This window comes from Schistocerca piceifrons, chromosome 8 (assembly GCF_021461385.2).
Source record: "Schistocerca piceifrons isolate TAMUIC-IGC-003096 chromosome 8, iqSchPice1.1, whole genome shotgun sequence".
NCBI lineage: Eukaryota > Metazoa > Arthropoda > Insecta > Orthoptera > Acrididae > Schistocerca > Schistocerca piceifrons.
The window spans coordinates 429,372,668-429,393,659 of record NC_060145.1 but is presented as its reverse complement, the minus strand read 5'-3'; the positions used below and the strand labels follow the sequence as shown (position 1 = coordinate 429,393,659).

The following is a 20,992-nucleotide window of genomic DNA, read 5'->3' as shown; positions in this document are numbered from 1 at the left end:
CATCATCAAAGCTGACCAGGATGTGGTTTTGTCCAAGTTTGTTTCCTCAGCTTCTCAACAAAATGTCCTGAATTGTTTATGTATGTGTCAGTCTTTCCCCTGAGCGGCTGGAGCAGAGGGTCCAAGTGTTGTGCCAGTTTTTGTCGGTGAGCCAGAGTGCTAACAGTCATTCTTAATGGAACATTATTCTCACGGATCATTGGTAATCCATAAAGCCAAGGTGGTAGAGCTTTTGCGTTGCACAGTTTTGCTCTTAGATCATCACTTAAAGTTGGTTCTTGAAACATAATGAGTAGACTTTCATGGGATAATTTCTTTCTTCTATTGTTCATCTAGTTGGCTGTTTCAGCACCTCTGTGATGCACTCCCATGGGTCAACCAAACGTGTTCATTTTTGCTGCCCTTCATGTTGTGTCCCCTGTTAGTCCTATTTGGTACGGGTCCCACACACTTAAGAATGCAGGTATTAGTAAAAGTTTGACCAAATCCAACCATGTTTGAATGATATTTCTGCTATTTGACTCTACAAATTTCTTTATTTTATATTACTATCATGATTTTGGCATCAAATCGTTATAAAGTACAGCAATATTGGGTATAATTAGACATTATTAAGTTATTGTTGAGATCTATTGAACTGAGTGCTATAGTGTGTAGATAAGTACAAAATCACAAAAATGTATGACAGACAGGTAGCAAATGTGTTTTACAACTTGTATGCTCTGAACGCAAATGAAAATCTTATCAAGTGGGACTGAAATGCAGGTTTAGGGGAAGGAATAGAAGGGTTAAAGGAGAAGAAAATGGGCTTCACAGTAGGAGTGGAAGAGGAGAGAGACTAATTGAGTATTGCAGTAAATTTTGTATGCTATTCAAGAATTCCATGAGAAGACAGTGTACTAGCAAAAGAGGTGGAGACGTGGGAAAATTCCAGTTGGTGTACATCGTGGTCAGAGAGATTTAAAACAGGTATTGGAGTAAGGTGCACTCAGGTGCAAGTATAAACTCAGATCACAATTTAGTAATGATAAGTAAACTGAAGTTTAAGAGAATCATCAGGAAGAAATTGGAATACTGAAATACTAAGGAATGACGGGATATGTTTGAAGTTCACTGAGGGTGCGGATATTGCAATGTGCTGTGGGAGTCCCACCATTTAACACAGAGGAAACAGCAGGTAAATGGAAAGAATATATGGAAGGCCTATATGAGGGAAAAGACTTAACTGATGATATGGTAGAAGAAATTGGAGGGGATCCAATGTCAGTCATAATTTTGAAAAGCTCTGGAAGCTTGAGATTGAATAAGGCAGAATGGATAGATAACATTGCAATTTCTAAAATTATTGGGGAAGTCGCAACTAGGTGGCTATTCATGTCGATGTGTAAATTCCAAGAGACAGGTGATGTACCATACTTTTGGAAAAATATCATCTATAAGATTCCGAAGATAGCAAGAACTATCTCACAACCAGCTTAACAGCTGATGCATCCAGACTGCTTCTAAGAATAATATACAGAATAACAATAATATACAGAACAAATTTAGGACACGTTAGGTGACGATCAGTTTGGCTTCAGGGAAAGCAAAGAGACAGAGGCAGTGTTGCTGTTGGATTTGATAATGGAAGCAAGACTGAAGAATAATCGAGATATGCTCATAGGATTTGTCGGACTAGAAAAAGTGTTTGACAATGCAAAATGGTGCTAAATATATGAAATTCTGAGAAAAGACAGGTTAAGACAGGTGACACAATAGTTACAAGAACAGAGAGTTAAAAATGAACTATAATGAAGTGCTCAGATTAAAAAGGGTGAACAATAGTGTGAAACACTGCATCCCTGTTTTACAGTCTACATGTTGAAGAAACAGTGGTGATGGGAATAAAAGAAATATCCAAGAGTGTGCTTTAAATTCAGGATGAATAATAAGAATCACTTATGACATTACTGCCCTCTCTGAAAGTAAGGAAGAACTAAAAGATCTGTTGAATGGGATAAACAGCATAATAAATACGGAATATAGACTGAGAGTAAACTGGATGAAGACAAAAGTTATGAGAAGTAGGAGAAATGAGAAGAGTTAGAAACTTACCATAATTATCACAAAGTAGACAAACACTCTAGAGTTTTACATGGTTCCTGCTAGGTAGCAGCAGTGTGTGCACACTTCAGTTCTACTAAAAATGGGACAACAGAAAGTGTTTTGTGTTTTATGTTTTGTGCAGTGTTGGTCAGTAATAACTGTTCAGCATGACTTTAACTTAGGTATGGTGTGGATCCTCCTACAGCACAGAACGTTAGACGATGGCATGAACAGTTCTAAGAAACAGGTTGTTTCTGTAAAGGCAAATCACCAGGCTGTCCCCAAGTGTCTAACACAGACATTGAACGCATCCCCCATGGTTTCGCAAGGAGTCCACAGAAATCTCTTCGCTGTGCAGCTCGACAGCTCAACATGCCCCTCATGAAACCATACAAAATTCAGCTACTGCAAGCTCTTCATGAAGGTGACACACAACAACATGCGGAGTTCTGTAATTTTGTTCCTGGCAAGATGGAGGGTGACAGTTTACTTCCACACTTAGCATTTAGTGACTAGGAAACATTCCATTTAAATGGAAAGATGGGGGTTTGTAAAAGACTGTGTTTATGTGCCTCCGTTAGCAACAACAATGAATGAACTGAGTGGACGCTGTAACTCAAGATGTCCTCGCTGCAGTATGGGAACATTTTGAATACCACATTGACATATGCTGTGCATTTCTAGGGCACTATGTCGAATACCTATGAAAATGGAATAACAAGGCTTCCGATGTGAAGAAATGGCATACCAGTTGCGTTTGAAAAAAAAGTGCTATTTCTCCACATCGGCATTCTTTAAAAACAGTTGCTAAAAATTAACAAAAATCTAAATGAAAAGATTGGTCGTTGCCTGAGTGGTCCATGTGAGGGGAAATGCTAATGCATTCACTCTTAGCACTACCAACAGAAACAGCAGCATTTAACTTCACCATGAAATTTTGACACTGCAACTGCTAGGTTGCTGGTGTCTGCAGAAATAAAAAACAGGGAAATCGACATGAAGTGTTCAGGACAAATCCAATACATGACGAAACTGAACAAGGGACCCATCGGACACCTTTTATTGTGCCACTTACATGCATTTACCATTGTTTACAAAGTGGTTATCGAAAAGCATGCACATGCATTGTCTTCCTTTCAGTTTTTGCTTTAAGGGGGATGAGAAGGCTGCTAGCTTGTTGATAAGTACAGAATATCTAATAATAAATCAGTACTTAAGTATACAGTTCAAAAACTGGCAGTATATTTATAATGTGCAGCAGATATTTTTATAGACTGGTACGTCAAAATTTTTGCTCGATACCATGAGGGTTGATAATTGTATTTTTTAAATATTTTGCGTTCCCAATATTTTTAAAAAATATCAAGTGTCCTAGATTGGGTCAAAGCATTGTATGATAGTGGGAAAACAAGAACAGAAGAGAATGTTAGAGATGTGGTGCTACAGAGGAATGTTGAATATTAGGTGAACTAATAAGGAACAGAGAGGTTCTCCACAGACTCTACAAAGAAAGAAACATACAAAGTGCGATCAAAAAGTAATAATGGGAATATCTGTTTTTCTTAACAAATCTTTATTTATTCATCGACATCAAATGTGTCCCCTTCAGAGTAATCTCCCTCAGACTGACTACACTTGTACCAGCACTTTTCCCAATCTGGGAAACACTTGCGGAATTCAGTGTTCATTATGGTGTTCAGGTCTTTCAGCGATTCTGTTTTTATCTCATCAGTGGTGTCAAAATGCTGTCCTCTCATGGTTGTCTTTAGCCTCGGGAATAGAAACAAGTCACATGGGTCCGTGTGTGATGAAAATAGTGGCTGAGGCAACATCACGGATCACGGTTTTGCTTTTTGGCAAAAAATCATGAACGTGCACTGAGGTATGAGTGGGAGTATTATCATGATGCAGATTCCACGAATGGTTTTGGCATAGTTCTAGTCACTTTCTTTGGATTGCTTCATGCAAACAGCGCATAATTTCCAGGTAGTATTCTTTATTGGCCGTACAGCGATAATGCAGAACCTCATGATGCACTATCCCATTATATTCAAAGAAAACAGTGAGAATAACCTTCATACGTGATTGAACTTCTCGATTTTTTTCCAGTCATTTCATCACTGTTATAACGTTCTTTAGAAGTTCTGGATCATTGGAAACTTCATTGAGTAATTTGTGAGCGATGTGTATGGGACACTTTTTTCAGTTAAAATTCAACAATTTTTGAACAAACTTTGGTGGTGCACATCTTGTACTTTGCTGCTTCACATTCCTGCGCAGAATGTCTGAAAAAATTACGGGCACGAGCCAAAGGATATACTGACATCATCAGCAACCTCTCTGATGGTGACTTGGCGATTTTCTTGAACCATTTTGGGTCATTCCATATCAATTCAATGCACCTCAACCTGATGCCTTCTGATTTCTTTCAAATTTAGTGCATTCAATGACCCAGATAAGAGATGGAAAATTACCAATTTGCAGATGTGTGTTACAACTGTTAAGAAAGTTATAGGTCTGGAAAGTTTGGAATTTGTGCTAAATTTACATGTGTATGTCACAACATAAATGACTGTAATTCTGGTCCTAATTCAGTTACAGCAATGAAAATGGCACCATTGGAAAGCTAATGAATAAACCTTTACATTGATATGCCAGATGGCAGTTTTCTGAATTTTCATACTAAAGGTCATTGACCTTGACCTTTGACCTTGAAATCTTAAAGCACCTCATCTTCAATTTCTTTGAAAAAATATATTTAATTGTTTCAGTATGTTACTATAAATATGGTAAATATCAAGATAGCACACTAAAGGCATCATGCACAAAAAGTTATTTTGTCAACTTAAATACACCATCAATATGCAGTAAGCAGCTATGTATCCAGTTTTTTGTATAACACCAGCCAATAGCAGTTACTTTTATTCAGACCAGTTCTTTAATATTTCTAGCTGTGAACAGCCATTCAGAGAGACTTTTATTTCAACCAATCAACATTAGTCTGTTTTAGTGAACAGCCAATCAGAGACCCATGTGCGGGTCTGGGGGTTAGAATAGGCCCAAGGTATTCTTGCCTGTTGTAAGAGGCGACTAAAAGGAAACTCTCACCTATCGGGCTTTATGTGATGGTCCCCCATCGGGTTTGACCTCCATTCTTCAAAATTTTCCCGAAGAGCAAGCCAGTTGTGGAAGGGCACCTTACATGGTGCGTTGTGTCCATCGTGCATTGAGATCTTTAGTCCACTTTCTTGTCGTCGCATTTCTGTCCCGCTCATTCTCGATCTCTTGGGCGAGGACACCTTCCTGGGAGCATTTTCCACCATGCACTATAGATTTCTGCATAGACTATAAACATGGACTTCTTTGCACCTGATACTCAGCACGGTAGCCAGTTCGTTGTGGTGGGGCCGCCATGTGAACTGTTGGTTGTAGCTCTCTGACCACACAGGGATCGTTCTGCTGGTGCCTGCACCGTTGACTCCCAAGTATGCCAAGGGGTAGATTCCCATCCCCCTGGGGCATTGGGACTCCTGGCAACGACCATCCTGCCAGGTGGCCTTTGCTGCGGCTGGGTGGCGCCTGTGGGGAGGACCCCTGGTTGGAGTGGGTGGCATCAGGGCGGATGACACACAATGAAGCGTAGTCCATCATTTCTTGCTGGTGTGGTGATGAAACACCAGCAGTCTCTAAACGTTCACGAGCTCAATTCAACGCACAGAAGTACGACCCAAAATCATTCCCCTCCCTGGTCACACCATGGGAGGAACGTCAAGCTAAGGATGGCAGCAGATCTTATTCACCCTGGTACCTTGTATGTTCAAGAGCTGATGGGGAATCTCTCATGACAACGAAGCCTCAGTTTTTTTGTTGAGCATTTAGAGGACAAGTTTGGGGAGGTGGAGGGCTTGTCCAAAATGAGAGCTGGGCCAGTCTTGATCAAAACAGCGTCCTCTTCCCAGTCGCGGGCATTACTCACTTGTAATAAGCTGGGGGATGTTTCTGTAACCATCATGCCCCGTAAGAGCTTAAATGTGGTCCAGGATATCATATTTCACAGGGACCACTGACTAAGAGATGCGTGCCAATTTAGAGCAGTGAGGTGTACATTTTGTCCGGCGTGTCCACCAGGGTCCAGGAATAATCAGATTGCCACCAGTACCTTCATCTTGGCCTTCAAGGGTGATACATTGGCCGAGAAGGTTAAGGTGATGGTCTACCGCTGTATATCCCTTCCCCAATGCGGTGCTTTAAGTGCTGGAAGTTCGGCCATATGTCTTCCCGCTGTACTTCCAGCGTCACATGTCAAGATTGCGGACACCCATCACATCCCAATACGCCATGTGCCCCGCCTCCCATCTGTGTCAACTGCGGAGAGCATTAGCCTTTCTTGCCAGACTGCAGGATTCTCCAGAAAGAAAGGAAAATCATGGAGTACAAGACCCTGGACCGACTGACCTACACGAAGACTGAGAGAAAATTTGAACGACTGCATCCTGTGTGTACGACATCGTTTTACGCCGGTACAACAGTTCTGGCACCATCAGCTCTGCCGACCCCAGTCACCTCTCAGAGCCAGAAGACTACACCTGCTGCCTTGATGGTGGGGTGCATTTCCCTCCATGTTGCTCCTGCACCACCTACTTCGGGATCAATATCCCCCCCCCCAACCATCGGGGACGTCCGTCTCCACTTCTAAGCCGTAGAAGTGTAAGTCTTCTTCAGCTTCTCTTGCTAGGAAGGGGTCACTTGGGTCACTCCCTTCCCAGGTTTCTGCTAGCAGGAAAGATAACACCTGCCAGTGGCTGAAGACCCCAAAAGCAGCTGGTCATAGGGCTTTACGCTCATCCTCAGTCCCAGAGACTGAGCCGGTGAAGTCCTCCCAGCCAAGGAAACCCAAGGATCAGAGAAACCCAAAAAGAAAACCCCTAAGACCAAGGAAATTGCAGTGGCATTCACACCACCACCACTACCTACAAGCTCTGCGTCTGAGGATGGGGTGGAGATTTTGGCATCTGCTGAGGACCTAGATCCCAACAGACCCTCAGACACAATGGATATTGACTGCTCAGGCAATAAGTCGGTGGCAGCAGGTGACTCTGAGGTGTAAACTGCCTCATTGAATGTTCCATGTCTTCCCAGTCTTACAATGTCATCCTCCAGTGGAATTGCGGCGGTTTTTTCCACTGCCTGTCTGAGCTATGGCATCTGTTAAGCTTTACACCTGCTATCTGCATTGCCCTCCAGGAATCCTGGTTCCTGGCAATGTGGATCCATGCCCTCCGAGGCTATAGGGATATTACAGGAACCGTAGTGACTATAATAGTGTGTCAGGTGGAGTTTGTGTTTATGTCCTAAATTGAGCCTGTAGTGAACCTGTGCTTCTGCAAACCCCTTTTGAAGCTGTTGCTGTCAAAATAAGAAAGGTGCAGGAAATAACTGTCTGCAACATATATCTTCCTCCAGATAGTGCACTACACCTGATTGTATTAGCTGCACTGATTGATCAACTCCCTAAACCTTTCCTACTTTTTGGAGATTTAAATGCTTATGGGGTGGCACCGTGCTTACTGTTAGCGGCAGAGATGTAGAAACTTCACTGTCTCAGTGTGGCTTATGGTAGTTACTCGACTATTGATTTATCAATTTGCAGCCCAGGATTTCTCCCATCTATCTACTGGAGAGCAATCCTCCTGTCACTGCCCTCATGTCAGGCCCACGGACGCCTACCCAGATGGGCTTTGAACAAGGCGGACTAGGAAACTTTCACCCCTGCTGTCACTGTTGAATCTCCCCCACACGGTAATATTGAGTTCATGGTGGAGCAGGTGACAACAATTGTTTCTGCAGCAGAAAACGCGATCCCTCGCTCTTTAGGGTGCCCAAGGTGTCAGTAGTCCCTTGGTGGTCGCTGGAAGTCGCTGAAGCAATTAAGGAGTGTCGGCGAGGTCTACAGCGGCATAAACAGCACCCTTCCCTGGAGCACCTCATAGCCTTTTAAACAGCTTCGTGGCCGTGTTCGGCAACTTACCAAAGGACGGAAGGAGTGTTGGGAGAGATAAATCTCGACCATTGGGTGCCATACGTCACCTTCCCAAGTCTGGAAAAAGATCAAATGTGTTTTTGAGTACCAGACCCCAACAGGTGCTCCTGGTGTTATCATAAATGGCTTGTTATCTACCGACGCAAATGCGATTATCGAGCACTTTGTTCGAGCCTCTGCATTGGAGAATTACCCCCCAGGCTTTCGCACTCTCATACAGCGGCTGGAAGGGAGTGTCCTCTCATTCACTACACACCACAGTGAATCCTATAATGCCCCATTTACAGAGTGGGAGCTCCTCAATGCCCTTGCACATTGCCCCGACACAGCCCGTGGGCCTGATTGGATCCACAGCCAGATGAATAAACATCTCTCATCTGACTACAAGCGACATCTCCTCATGCTCTTCAACCGGATCTGGTGCGATGGTGCCTTTCCGTCGCAGTGGCTGGAGAGCACCATCATTCCGGTGCTCAAACCCGGTAAAAACCCGTTGTATGTGGATAGCTATCAGCCCATCAGCCTCACCAACATTCTTTGTAAGCTGCTGGAACGTATGGTATGTTGGCGGTTGGGTTGAGTCCTGGAGTCACGTGGCGTACTGGCTCCATGTCAGGGTGGCTTCTGCCAGGGTCGCTCGGCCACAGATAATTTTGTCCCTCAAGTCTGCCATCCAAACAGACTTTTCCATATGCCAACACCTGGTTGCCGTCTTTTTTGACTTATACAATATGGCAAGGATATGATGTCGCCAGGTTGTGTTGTGTGCTATACATGAGTGGAGCCTCCGGGGCCCACTACAGATTTTTATCCAAAGCTTCCCATCACTCCGTACTTTCCGTGTCCAAGATGGTGCCTTCCATAGTTCCATCCATATCCAGGAGAAAGGAGTCCTGCAGGGCTCTGTATTAAGTGTGTCTCAATTTTTAGTGGCCATTAAAGGTCTAGCAGCAGCTGTTGGGCCCTCCGTCTCACCTTCTCTGTATGCAGAAGACTTCTGCATTTCGTACTGCTGTTCCAGTACTGGTGTTGCTGAGTGTCGCCTACAGGGAGCCATCCACAAGGTGCAGTGATAGGCTCTAGCCCACGGCTTCCACTTTTCATCCGCAAAGTCATGTATCGTGCCCTTCTGTCCGCATTGTACCGTTCATCTAGACCCAGAACTTTACCTTCATGATGATCCACTCTTTGTAGTGGAGACATATCAAATCTTAGTACTGGTTTTCGACGCTCGATTGACTTGGCTTCCTCATTTACATCAGCTTAAGCACAAGTGCTGGCAGCACCTCGATGCCCTCCGTTTCCTGAGCAACACCAATTGGGGTGCAGATCGCTCTATGCTACTGCGGCTCTACAGAACCCTTGTCCAATCCTGGACTGACTATGGAGTGTGGTTTATGGTTCGACAGTGCCCTCAGCATTGTGTTTACTCGACCCTGTGCACCACTGCGGGGTTCGGCCAGCAACAGGAGCCTTTAGGGAAAATATCCGGTGACCAGGCTACTGGTGGAGGCTGGGGTCCTTCTATTGCAAATCACACGTGCACAACTGCTCGCCAGTTACATTGCACACATTCGTAATATTCCTGAGCGTCTGAATTACCGTCTCCTTTTCTCGCCCGGCGCATTGGTGACCCAGGTCGAGGCTAACTGTTGTGGTTCGCGTGCAGTCCCTTCTCTCTAAACTGGAGTCCTTCCCTTTACCACCTCGTACGCCTTCATGGTGTATGCCTCGGCCGCAACTTCGTCTGGACGTTTCACATGGCCCTAAGGACTCCGTAAACCCTGCGGCTCTCCGCTGTCACTTCCTCTCGATTCTTGACGTTTTCCGGGCCTCCGAAGTGGTTTACACAGACAGCTCGATGGCTGATGGTCGCGTTGGCTTTGTGTATGTTCACAGTGGCCATATTGAACAGCATTCCTTACCCGATGGCTGCAGTGTATTCAATGCAGAGCTGGTGGCCATTTCTCGTGCACTTCAGTATCCCTGTTCATGCTCTGGGGAGTCTTTTCTTTTATGTACTGACTCCTTGAGAAGCCTGAAAACTATCGACGAGTGCTATCCTGGTCGTCCTTTGGTAGCATCCATCCAGGAGTCCACCTATTCCCTGGAACAGTCCAGTCGTTTGGTGGTGTTCTTCTGGACCCCTGGTCATGTCGGAATACCAAGAAATGAACTTGCTGACAGGCTGGCCAAACAGGCTACACGGAAACCACTTCTGGAGATGAGCATCCCCGCAACTGACCCTCATTCGTTGTTATGCCACAAGGTTTTTCAGCTTTGGGAGACGGAATGGCAACATCTCAGTACGCACAACAAACTGCGAGCCATTAAGGGGACCACGAATGTATGGAAGTCCTCGATGAGGGCCTTTCACAGGTACTCCATGGTTCTCTGCTGGCTCTGCATTGGCCATGCCTGCGCGACACACGGCTACCTCATACGCTGTGAAGACCCACCCCAGTGTAGGTGCGGCGCCCGGTTGACAGTGGCCCATATTCTCCTGCTCTGTCCTCCTTTGGCTGCTCTGCGACCTAATCTCCATTATCATTGATTTTAGCAGACAACACCTCATCGGCTGATTTGGTTTTACATTTCATCCGTGAGGGTGGGTTTCATCACTTGATCAGAGTTTTGGTGCATGTCCTTTGTCTCTCTGTGTCCTCCACCCTAGTTCTTTTAGGGTGGGAGTGTTAATGTGTTGCAGGGTAGCTGGATTTTCATTTTTATTTTCGTGGTTGGCCAGCCACTAATCTGCTTCCTTGTTTTACTCTCTTCTGTTTCCTGCATCTCTCTGTTGTTTTCTTGTCCTTTTGTTCCTTTTAGTGTTGTCTTTCCTTCATTCTTGTGGTCTTTCTGTTTTGTGTTATATGTCTCGTCTGTTTTATTCTCACACTTGTGGCATTGTTTTATTAGGAACAAGGGACCGATGACCTCGTAGTTTGGTCCCTTTCCCCCTCTTTTAAACCAACCAATCAGTGAGACTCTTATTTCAACTAGTCACCATTAGTCCACTGGTCTCTATATATTATGCAAATTTTGTTTTGTATGTTTTATGGCTGTGGCTTGTTTAACAAAGTGCAGTGTAAATGTGTCGTAATATTTAGTAAAAACTGGATTTCAAGTCAAAATCGTATTGTTGTAATCAGTTTAGGAAAGGAGGTCATTTAAGAGTGCAAAAGAATTTAGGGAATGTTCTGGAGTGGATGATAAACAAATATCCTAATGTATTGTTAGGTGGAAAAATTTGCAGTAAATGTAGGAAAAAAAAATCACAAAACCCAACAATCATTGCAGATGTTGCCTCAGTTGTGCAATGTACTTCCAGAGATTATTTAAGTGAATATGAAGTAGCATCAGATCTGGCACTCGATGCTTTAAATAATAGCCTTAAGTATTTAGGGGAATCTCCTGTGAAGAAAGAGGCTTCAGAGTGAGAAAAAGTTCCCAAAACAAAAACTGAAAAAAATAGCCTCTGTGTTGAAGCATATGTATGTGGCACAACCGGAAAAAGAAGAGAGTGGAATTGGAGAAAGTGAAATTATCACCCAGCTGAAATATAAGTTTCACAGTTCAGACTGTATGTGTGACAAAACACAAATTCTAACTTTACTTCCAAAGAGTTGGAGTATAACGAAAACTATGAAAGAATTTTCTGCTTCAGATTACATGGTACGGAGAGCAAAACAGTAGCAGAACATGGTTTATTAGTGACACCAAATCCAAAGCCAGGTAAGGTATTATGTGAGAGAACTGTTCAGTGTGTGTGTGGTTTTCACTGTGATCATGAAGTGAGCCGTATGATGCCAGGAAGAAGAGACTTTGTGTCTGTCCAGCATGTTTCTTAGGTTCATGTCCCTATTGTCCAGGTGTGACAAGACGGATTATCTGTATGGTCTGTTTGGTAAGAACTGCATTGACGAAATTGCATATAAGTGTTGGCCAACTACAGGCAGGGTAGCTCTAGAGGCTATAACAAAGTCAACAGATGATTTCATTGAGGTGTTTGCATCGAGGTTACAACAGCTCCTACCACACTCATTTATCTCCCAGCAGTAGTCACATTTCTGTAAAATCATTAAAGGAGGTCTCAAAGTAAATGGGTTTCATGTTCTTTGTGACTTTGCAGAAAATTACTCCTTCACCATTCAGGATGAGGTACAAGGATTCCACTGGAATAATTCACAGGCTACAATTCACCCATTTATAGCTTACTACAGAGATTCAAGCACTAATGAAATATGACATGTATCATACATGGAAATATCTGCCTGCCTTCAGCATAATACAGTGTATGTTTATTCTTTGTAGACAGATTCCATCAATTTCTTAAAATGTCAGTGTCAAATCCAAAGCACATTTATTACTTTTTGGATGGATGTGCTGCCCAATACAAAAACAGAAAGAACTTTATGAATTTGTCCTACCATCAATAAGATTTTGATGTTACAGCAGAATGGCATTTTTTGCTACAGCGCATGGTAAAGGACCTTGTGATGGGGTAGCAGGAACTGTAAAGATTAGCAAGACTTGCCAGCCTCAAGCGATCTTACGAAAATCATATTTTGACATCATGACAGTTGTTTGAGTGGTGCAAGGAAAATATTCCTTCATGTGTTTTCCATCATACATCAGTTTCCCATCATGATGAAGATACAGCCAAGCTGAAACGATGTTTCAGAACTAAAAGGACGATTCCAGGTACCCATAAGCTTCATTGTGTAATACCTGTTAACAAAGGTTTAGTGAAGTCAAAGACATATTCTGCTTCTTTAGTGAGTAGAGAAGAGTGACTGATTGCTATGGTGAATGAAACGCTGTTAACAAATATACATAGATTCGTTGCCTGTTTGTATGACAGTCATTGGTGGGTTGCATATGTCTTGCAGACATGTGAAGAAACAGATGAAGTAAAGATCAACTTCTTGCATCCACATGGACCATCTCCATCATTTGTGTTTCCTGCCAAACCAGACACTTAATGTCATCAGAAAATATGACATCATCACAAGAGTGGATCCAGTGACACCAACTGGAAGGACATGCAATCTCCCTTCATCAGATCTCGCGAACATTAACAATTTAGTTGGGAAATCGTGAGGAGAGATGTTATAACTTTTCATTGCCTTTTCATTACAACTGTAATGTAAATAATGTAATGTAAATAATTTATAATACCACTATAATAAGGTATACCATATTTTTTGTACAATATTGCTTATGGATTGTACTTTATTATAATTTGTGTTTCATATATGTGTGTTACCGTCTTCATCTCGGTAGTATGTTGATGCTGACAAAATAATGACCTATAGTATGAAAATTCAGAAACTTGCCATGTAGCATATCAATGTAAAGGTCTATTCACTAGCTTTCCAATGGTACCATTTTCATTGCTGTGACTGAATTAGAACCAGAATGACAGTCATTTATGTTGCGACATATGCGTGTAAATTTCGCACTAATGCCAAACTTCACAGACCTATAACTTTCTTCACAGTTGTAACACACACCTGCAAATTGGTATTTTTCCATCTCTTATCTGGGCCATTGAATACACCAAATTTGAAAGAAATCTGAGATGGTCAGGTTGAAAATGTTACTTGACTGCATTGAATTGACATGGGATGACCCTTTTCATTCCTACATCCACATTGTCATCAGCTGTTGATGTGGTAGGGTGTCCAGGGTTGTCATGGTCTTAAACGTCTTCTTAACCCTATTTTAAACATTTATACCACTCATAAACTTGTGTCTTACTTATAGTATATTCTCGCCAATAGCCACTGTCAACATTTTGAATGTGGTGCTGCGCTTCATTAAATTTTTAAAGAAAAATTTAATCCAAATTCTGCGGTCCATCTTTTTTGAAAGTAAAACCTTTTCTACTGACAACAATAACAGAGTGTATACACCCTAAAGAGTGTATACATCCTAGGGAATCCGGGGAAAACCTGAGAGATTTTTCCAAACCAGGAGAAAACCAAGAAAACTCAGGAATTTTTTAGAATTATGGGAAATTTTTCATTGTGTTAGTTTTCAGTTAAATTTTTGTAATTTTGACTGGTAAGAAATGATACTCTAACAAAGAATTTTACTGTATGCAGCTGCTGCAAGGTAATACTGCAGCAATAACAGATAAACAAGAGAAAATGTCAAAATAAAACACAAGTTGCAGAGGAAATGTGCCATTTCCAATAACAAAATGTAGTACACACACAAATCAAAACATTGCCAAGATTGCAACTTCAAGCCCCTAAATGTGACATAAAGGAAAACTGTAGTTGGAGTCACGAACGATGGCTGTCGAGTTTAGGGTTATTCTGTGCACCTACATCACTTTTACTCAAGACAGCCCACAGCCGTTCAGTAGTTTTTGGAGCACTCTGCTCTTAATGCTGTGACTAATGCGAGCATTAAACGTGATCGCAGTGAGTTGTTAGCGAATTTCTATGTCACTTGTTGCGAGTTGTTATTGCTGGAGGTGGTGGCAACGATAAATTCTGTATAAGCAAGCGAGAAACATAATCTGCAGGATATATGTTTTGTTCAGGTGGAAAGCATGTGCATGTGTCATCAATGCCATCCCTGTCCATACCTCAAGATGCACGAACCGCTATCACTCGTGGATCGCTCTATAGCTTCATATACTAATGGCTTTAGCTGAAAATTATTCATTAATAATTCAAGACACAGTGCAGTGAAAATATTCAAGCAATGATACATCCTTTATCACTTTTTGCCAAAATCAGAAGGTGGGATCTGAGTTTTGTGTTAGCAGTGATTTTCTGCAACAGGACACAATTACTGTTCATGTTTTTGAAACGTTAAAAAAAAATAATCTGTTTGAAAATAGTTAGATCACTTGTCTCCATCTACCGACTGTCGGGAATTAATATTCATGTTTTTATAAAAGGAGTTGACCAAATATGTTAAGACAATCTACTCAGATTTCCCACATACATTATTTCAGTCATGGCTCCAGTGCCCAATACAATATTTTCACAATTTGTGCCATCATAAGAGACTTTGGAACAATGACAGAATGAATTTTTCTTGCTATGTTTCATGTAAAGTCACCTTGTGGTGGGATTGGAGGTACAACAAAGGAATTAGCAGCAAGAGCAAGATTGCAACAGCCAGTTGGTAGACAGATTCTTATATTTATAGAACTGTTTCACTTCTGAAGTTACAGCATTAATGTCAATTTTTTTCCAACCACAAAGAGGAAATTGTACAAGAGAAGTTTAAACATGGGCATACTCTAGCAGGAACTAGAGGAAATTGTTTTTAGCCATCTGATAAAACATCAGTTCAGGTCAGTAGCATTTGAAATGATGCATTATTTTTCCTGGCTAAAAATTAGTGACAGTAGTTAAGGAAGTAGATTAACATAGAGCTTACAACCAGTACAGTAAGATGATTGTATTTATGAAAAAGAATAATGGATTGGAAATGTCTGTGAGGCTTCCACTGAGGAGAAGGGTATGTTACCATGCTTAATGCACCCACATGGTCGAGAAAATTCCTTGTATTGGTCACCATGTAGTAACAAGTGCTGGATTCCATAACAGCCTAGTATTGCAGTTACTCCAGCTCCTTAAGAACATCATCTGGTGAGCAGTATATTTTTCCTGGGGATATTAAACAGCACATTAATGAAACCCGTAAAAAAAATTAAAGTACCTTTAAGCAAACACTAGTTTATGATCCTGACAGAACTCTTCTATCTCACACCTGGGACACTAGAAATACATAACCAGGCTTGGCACCCTGTGGAAACAAACCCCTATCAGGCCTGATGAGGTTCTGTATGAAGAGAATCTTATCAGGTTTGGAATCTTGTGGTAAAGAAACCTACCTCTGGCGGCTGCTGCTGCTGCTGCACAGCTTCAGGTGTGACCCTATGGTGATGGGGATGATGATTCTCTTACTTTGAAAGAAACCATCAGTGATGGAGCCACGATGTAATGTAGCAACAGATTTGTACAGTTTTTGCACCAGTGCACTTATGCTCCACATAAACAGAAAACTATGAGAACACAAAATATGCTATACTTCAGACTGGGATTAAACTAGCTCATCTGTAGCATTGCAGAATAAAGGCACACATTCAATTTTTTCATTAACATGAAACCTTATCCAAAAAATTTCAGACAGATTGTAGTGAACTTAATCAAAATTCATACAGTGTGACAATTGAGTAAAACATAAAGAATATGTTTTACAGTTTTATGCAACAATTTTATTGCCATGATCTCCAGTGCCTTGGTAATACACAGTTAAATTGTGAAGTTTACAACTAGTTTGATTCTGTAACTATTACCGCAGAACAGCTATCAGAAATATGTTACGAGGAGTCATGACAAATGCCTTACTTTTCCTGTAGTTTTTCTAGTTCTTATGACTCAAGCTTACCCAGTGTGTGGTAAAAATCTGTAAAACATAATCAGACAGATCAGATTAGAGTACCAATAGAATACAGGTACATTTTCACTATGTCATCACTAGGACCGTATGCACAGGCATTGCAAATGAATACACTTTTTTGTAAAAGTGTGCTAAAATACTCATTTTTAGCATTTTTTACAAAAATTGTGAATTTTTGCCTCTATTTGTAAACTATTGGAAAGCAGTCGAAGAATGAAATGTTACATTTTTAAACTTTGTGTTGGTAAGTCAGTACATGCAAAGATTAAGATTCATCACATACTTACTTCTGTGGACATAAAAAGCTAAACTTCACATTTTCAAGCAGCTATTTTTTCTGCAGATTTAGTTTCAAATTATTTGTATGAAAATAGCTCATTTTTTTTCATTACTATATGAGAGTGTAAACAGTTCAAGAGGGGCTAGTTTCCTCAAAGAAAATTTTGTCAGAGATATTAATTATGTCTCAAAGTTGCGAAAACTCAGGGTACATTGTTCAGTGCTGCATTATGGGATCAAATAAATTACTGTGCCTCTGCAACTATTGAACTGATGATAGTGAAACTTAAGCAATGCGTATTGGCAACATGTGTGAAAATTAACACACAAAAAAGGTTTTTCAGAGTACGTGATAGTGGGAACCTCTAGACTGCTAGGCAGGGAAGGACCTTAAAGAATCCTGATGGTTTTTAGTGTATATTATTCTTTTTTACTACTGCTATCACTCCAGGCAACTGCTAGCATTTATTTGTGCAACAGCTTTTTATGTTTTCATTCCCTACCAAAAACTGAGAATCTCATTTGTGTCTAAAGTAATCTTGTACAAATTAAAAACTGTGTAAAATTCCTTGCTCAGTGGAGTTGCAGTTTTAATATCATTTTTGTGGTAGATCAATTCTGAGCTCAGAGTCCTCGATTAATTTCACATATGAATTATTTTATCATAAATTTACAAGGAGACAGAATGGCTGGCCACATCTTATGTCTAGAACACAGGGGGTCCCTTGCAGTCTGGGGTCTGAGTTGCTTGCCACTTCTTCTAGCCTGACCGAACCAACCCCACATCCTCACTGAGGAAGGAACAGTTCTTTAAGGCAAGTAATACATTGGGAAGTAGAAATAAAATTGACAGCAATTGGAATTTCATCTCGTGGAGTAACCTACGGGCCAGCTGTTCTATATACTTGTAATTTTACAGTCTTCTTTAGCATATTCTCACTTAATGTCAAATGCATGTGTAAACTCTGTATTTCTTTTTGTTATATATAAAGACTAACATAATTTTTTTTCTTTTTTTCCAGTTGGCAGTGGGCAACCACATCCTATACAAGTGATTCTGCACACAATCAATGACAAGGAGTCAGAAATTAGTAGATAATCTAATTATTAAGTAAAATTGCAAGTGCAGTTGGAGTTAAAAGTAAAAATGAGTACTGGTGGCAATGTTATGGAATGGCAGCTTTGAGGGAAGTAGTTGAGCGTGTGCATATGATGCGAGAGATTACACATGAGCAAACTATATAAAGATTCCTTTTGACGTACAAAAACAGGGAAAAAGCTCCCACCTTTTGCTCTGTGATTAAGTTAATCTTTCTCATTTCCATCCCACAATACATTGCTTAAACAATAACTGTGGTTTGTGTATGTTCCACAAAGAGGTTACAAAGAACATTGATGATGGAGCAAGGAAAAGAGAATGGATACTCAAACAAATAAGGTGCCTGTGATATATTTTATGCAACAATTTCATGATGGTGCTTCTGATGATGACGCCTCATAATGAGGCAGCAGCAGAGTGCTGAGGTGGCTCATTTTACATTTTGTAGATTTTAATGCAAAACTTACATGAGGTATTTTATTTACCTCATACTTTTGTAACTTTAACTGCAGGTGTGATGAAGCATCTACAGTGTTTGATAGTGCAGTTGTTGAGGCCCTAATTCAAAATAAACAGTATGTAGCAGTTTTTGCTGTGTCATATGTTGAAGCAGTTGTTTCTCACAGAAGGCAAGTTAATCGTGTACTTTCATGTACCCAAATGAACTCATTTACTTGTATTATTTTCTTCTCTACTTTCATCATCGTGGTTGACTTTTAAGGTTGTTTTTTATTATTATTATTATTATTATTATTATTTTCATTGGTAAGCAAGAGTTCGCTTCTTCATCTGAGGTGGTGTTTTAAGTGGTGTAGCTATCACTCCAGCAGTAGGAGGAAAATACAGGAGACATGTGAAGGATGTGTCTTCCATCAGTCTGAATTTCTCAAATAGCTGTTACTAGGAGTGAGACATACTGTTTTACAATAACATTTATTAGTTTCAGGATTTTGCAATTAGTATCTGATCAATGAAGCAGAGTCAGAAAGTTGTCTTTCAAACAAGTATTAGAAAATTTTGTCTATCACTATGTTCATGTGATGGCATGCATTCTTATGAAAGCGTTACATAATTCATAATTATATTTAATTCTTTGGTCTTTATGGGAAAAGTGTTACAGTTAGAAAATTGAAAGTATTTTTCTGCATATTTCGCAAAATAGTAGCAGATATTGAATATTCCATAAAGCAGTGTCCTTACATGCTTTGTGATGAATCCCCCAACCAGTACGTAAAGTGGTATGGGAGTTAATGTGTTGAGATGTGTTTGGCTTTCTCATACTTCATGTTTTTTAACAAACCTTGAAATGTGTTGAATTTTGTGCTGCTTTCTTTTCTTATACATACATATATTTTACTACAGGTTTCTCATGTATTTTCCTACGTAAATACCTATCTCTAGAGAAGATGGTGGTCATGTGTGTTCTTAAATACATTTTCTGTGTGTGTGTGTGTGGGGGGGGGGGGGGGTGCTCCATGTTGCTGTCTTTTGAAAATCCTGGTGTATGAAAAGTGATAAAATACTGGGACCATCAGCACATAACTGCCTCTTTTCAGTTGAGATATATTATTAATTTTGATATCTAGGTTTTCATAGCAACCTCTGTCATCTTGTAATTGTTGCTTGTTGTGTTGGTAAAGTTCGTGAGCAGTGCAACAGGTATTCTTACCTCAAATTTCCTGAGATAAGTGTTTGCTGTAATTTGGGAATTTATCATTTGTTGGCGGGCATTACATTTTTTCTAAATTTAAAGTACTAAACATTTGAGATTCTGTAAAGATTAAAAAATCAGTTTTTAAAACATTAAGCATTTAATCTACACAGAGCTCTCGCTTAGGAAGGTATGGAGGGTAAAGTGTGTTATTTGTAAGTAATACTTAACTACTTTGTACTTCCCTTGTCTGCTGAATACACCTCCTAATTGTTTAAATTATTTACACATATAGCCAGTTTTGTTGTCATTGTCATGTATTTTTTAACATGAATATGTTAAGTCCAATGTTTAAACACTGCAGAACATTACAGCGAAAAATGACATTGTGAAAAAATACTCTAGAAATCTTCAAACAATGAAATTAACAATTTGATATCTTCTCCTTGCAGAGATGGATGTTAGACGATTCAAACAAAATTGTACCTATGCAGTCTTATTGCATTTCATTCATTCTCCCTAGGATTGTATTGGTAATACCATCATGAATTTTGGTGAAAAATATTCAAAATTTTCGTTTAAGGTTGTTAATATTATTACTAAAAAATATGCTGTTTTATCATTGATTGAGTGTACTTTTATTGGACCACAATTAAATAATTAGTTGCAGCCATTCACTCTGCAATGACACCCGATGTTTCATATTGATTGGAAAGTGCTTAGTGTGTTGAACATGTATGTTACAGTGCTGTTAACATGTATGCATCCCAGTAGGTAATTTTTTTAAAAAAATTCCAGTTACAAAGGTTTTTATTTTCAGTGCACTTAAAACTAATGAGTGGCATCTTTCAATGTGCAACAGACACATGCTTTATGGGTTTAGATAATTCCCCAAGTAATGTGGTTTGTGCAATAATTGTATGAACTGCGAGCGCAGTGACTTATTCTGTGGGCTTGTGAAGTTTTTGATTCAATTGTTGGTATATAATGTGCTACTGAGCAGCAGATAAATGAGTGGGACACCATATTCGTGGGAGTGCAAGAAATTACGACATTTTAATTCTTTAGTGGCGGTCAAACTCCGACCATTGCCGAGTAATTGTTTCTATTTATATAATGTACTGATAAAACCAAGTTCTTTTCCTTCACGGGCATGTAGCAGTTCTCGCAACATTTCTTTCCCTCAGTATATAATTAATTTATTCTTCAAATTGTAGCTACTTCATGTTATTTGCAGTGGTTTGTTCATAGCATTCATACTTCAATGCCTATTCTTTCTTCTTACCTAATCATGAGCACTATCTTCTACAGTATAGTTATTTCCAGTTTCTTGGGTACATGTATTTTTGCGCCTTGTCTTTAATGGTTCTTAAGACATCATATGAAACACTTATCTTCACCTTGTATT

At 40.3% G+C, this 20,992-nt stretch overlaps 1 protein-coding gene across 1 annotated transcript in view; it reads left to right on the top strand.

Moving 5' to 3' along the window:
• LOC124711848 (ataxin-2-like) overlaps positions 1-19,922 on the top strand; it is a 141,373-nt gene extending 121,451 nt beyond the window's left edge. The window contains exon 13 of the mRNA XM_047242074.1: positions 17,857-19,922. Within this exon, the coding sequence (XP_047098030.1) occupies positions 17,857-17,933 (77 nt within the window). The 3' untranslated portion in view covers positions 17,934-19,922. The remainder of the gene's footprint in view (positions 1-17,856) is intronic.
• The last annotated feature ends 1,070 nt before the right edge of the window (positions 19,923-20,992 follow it).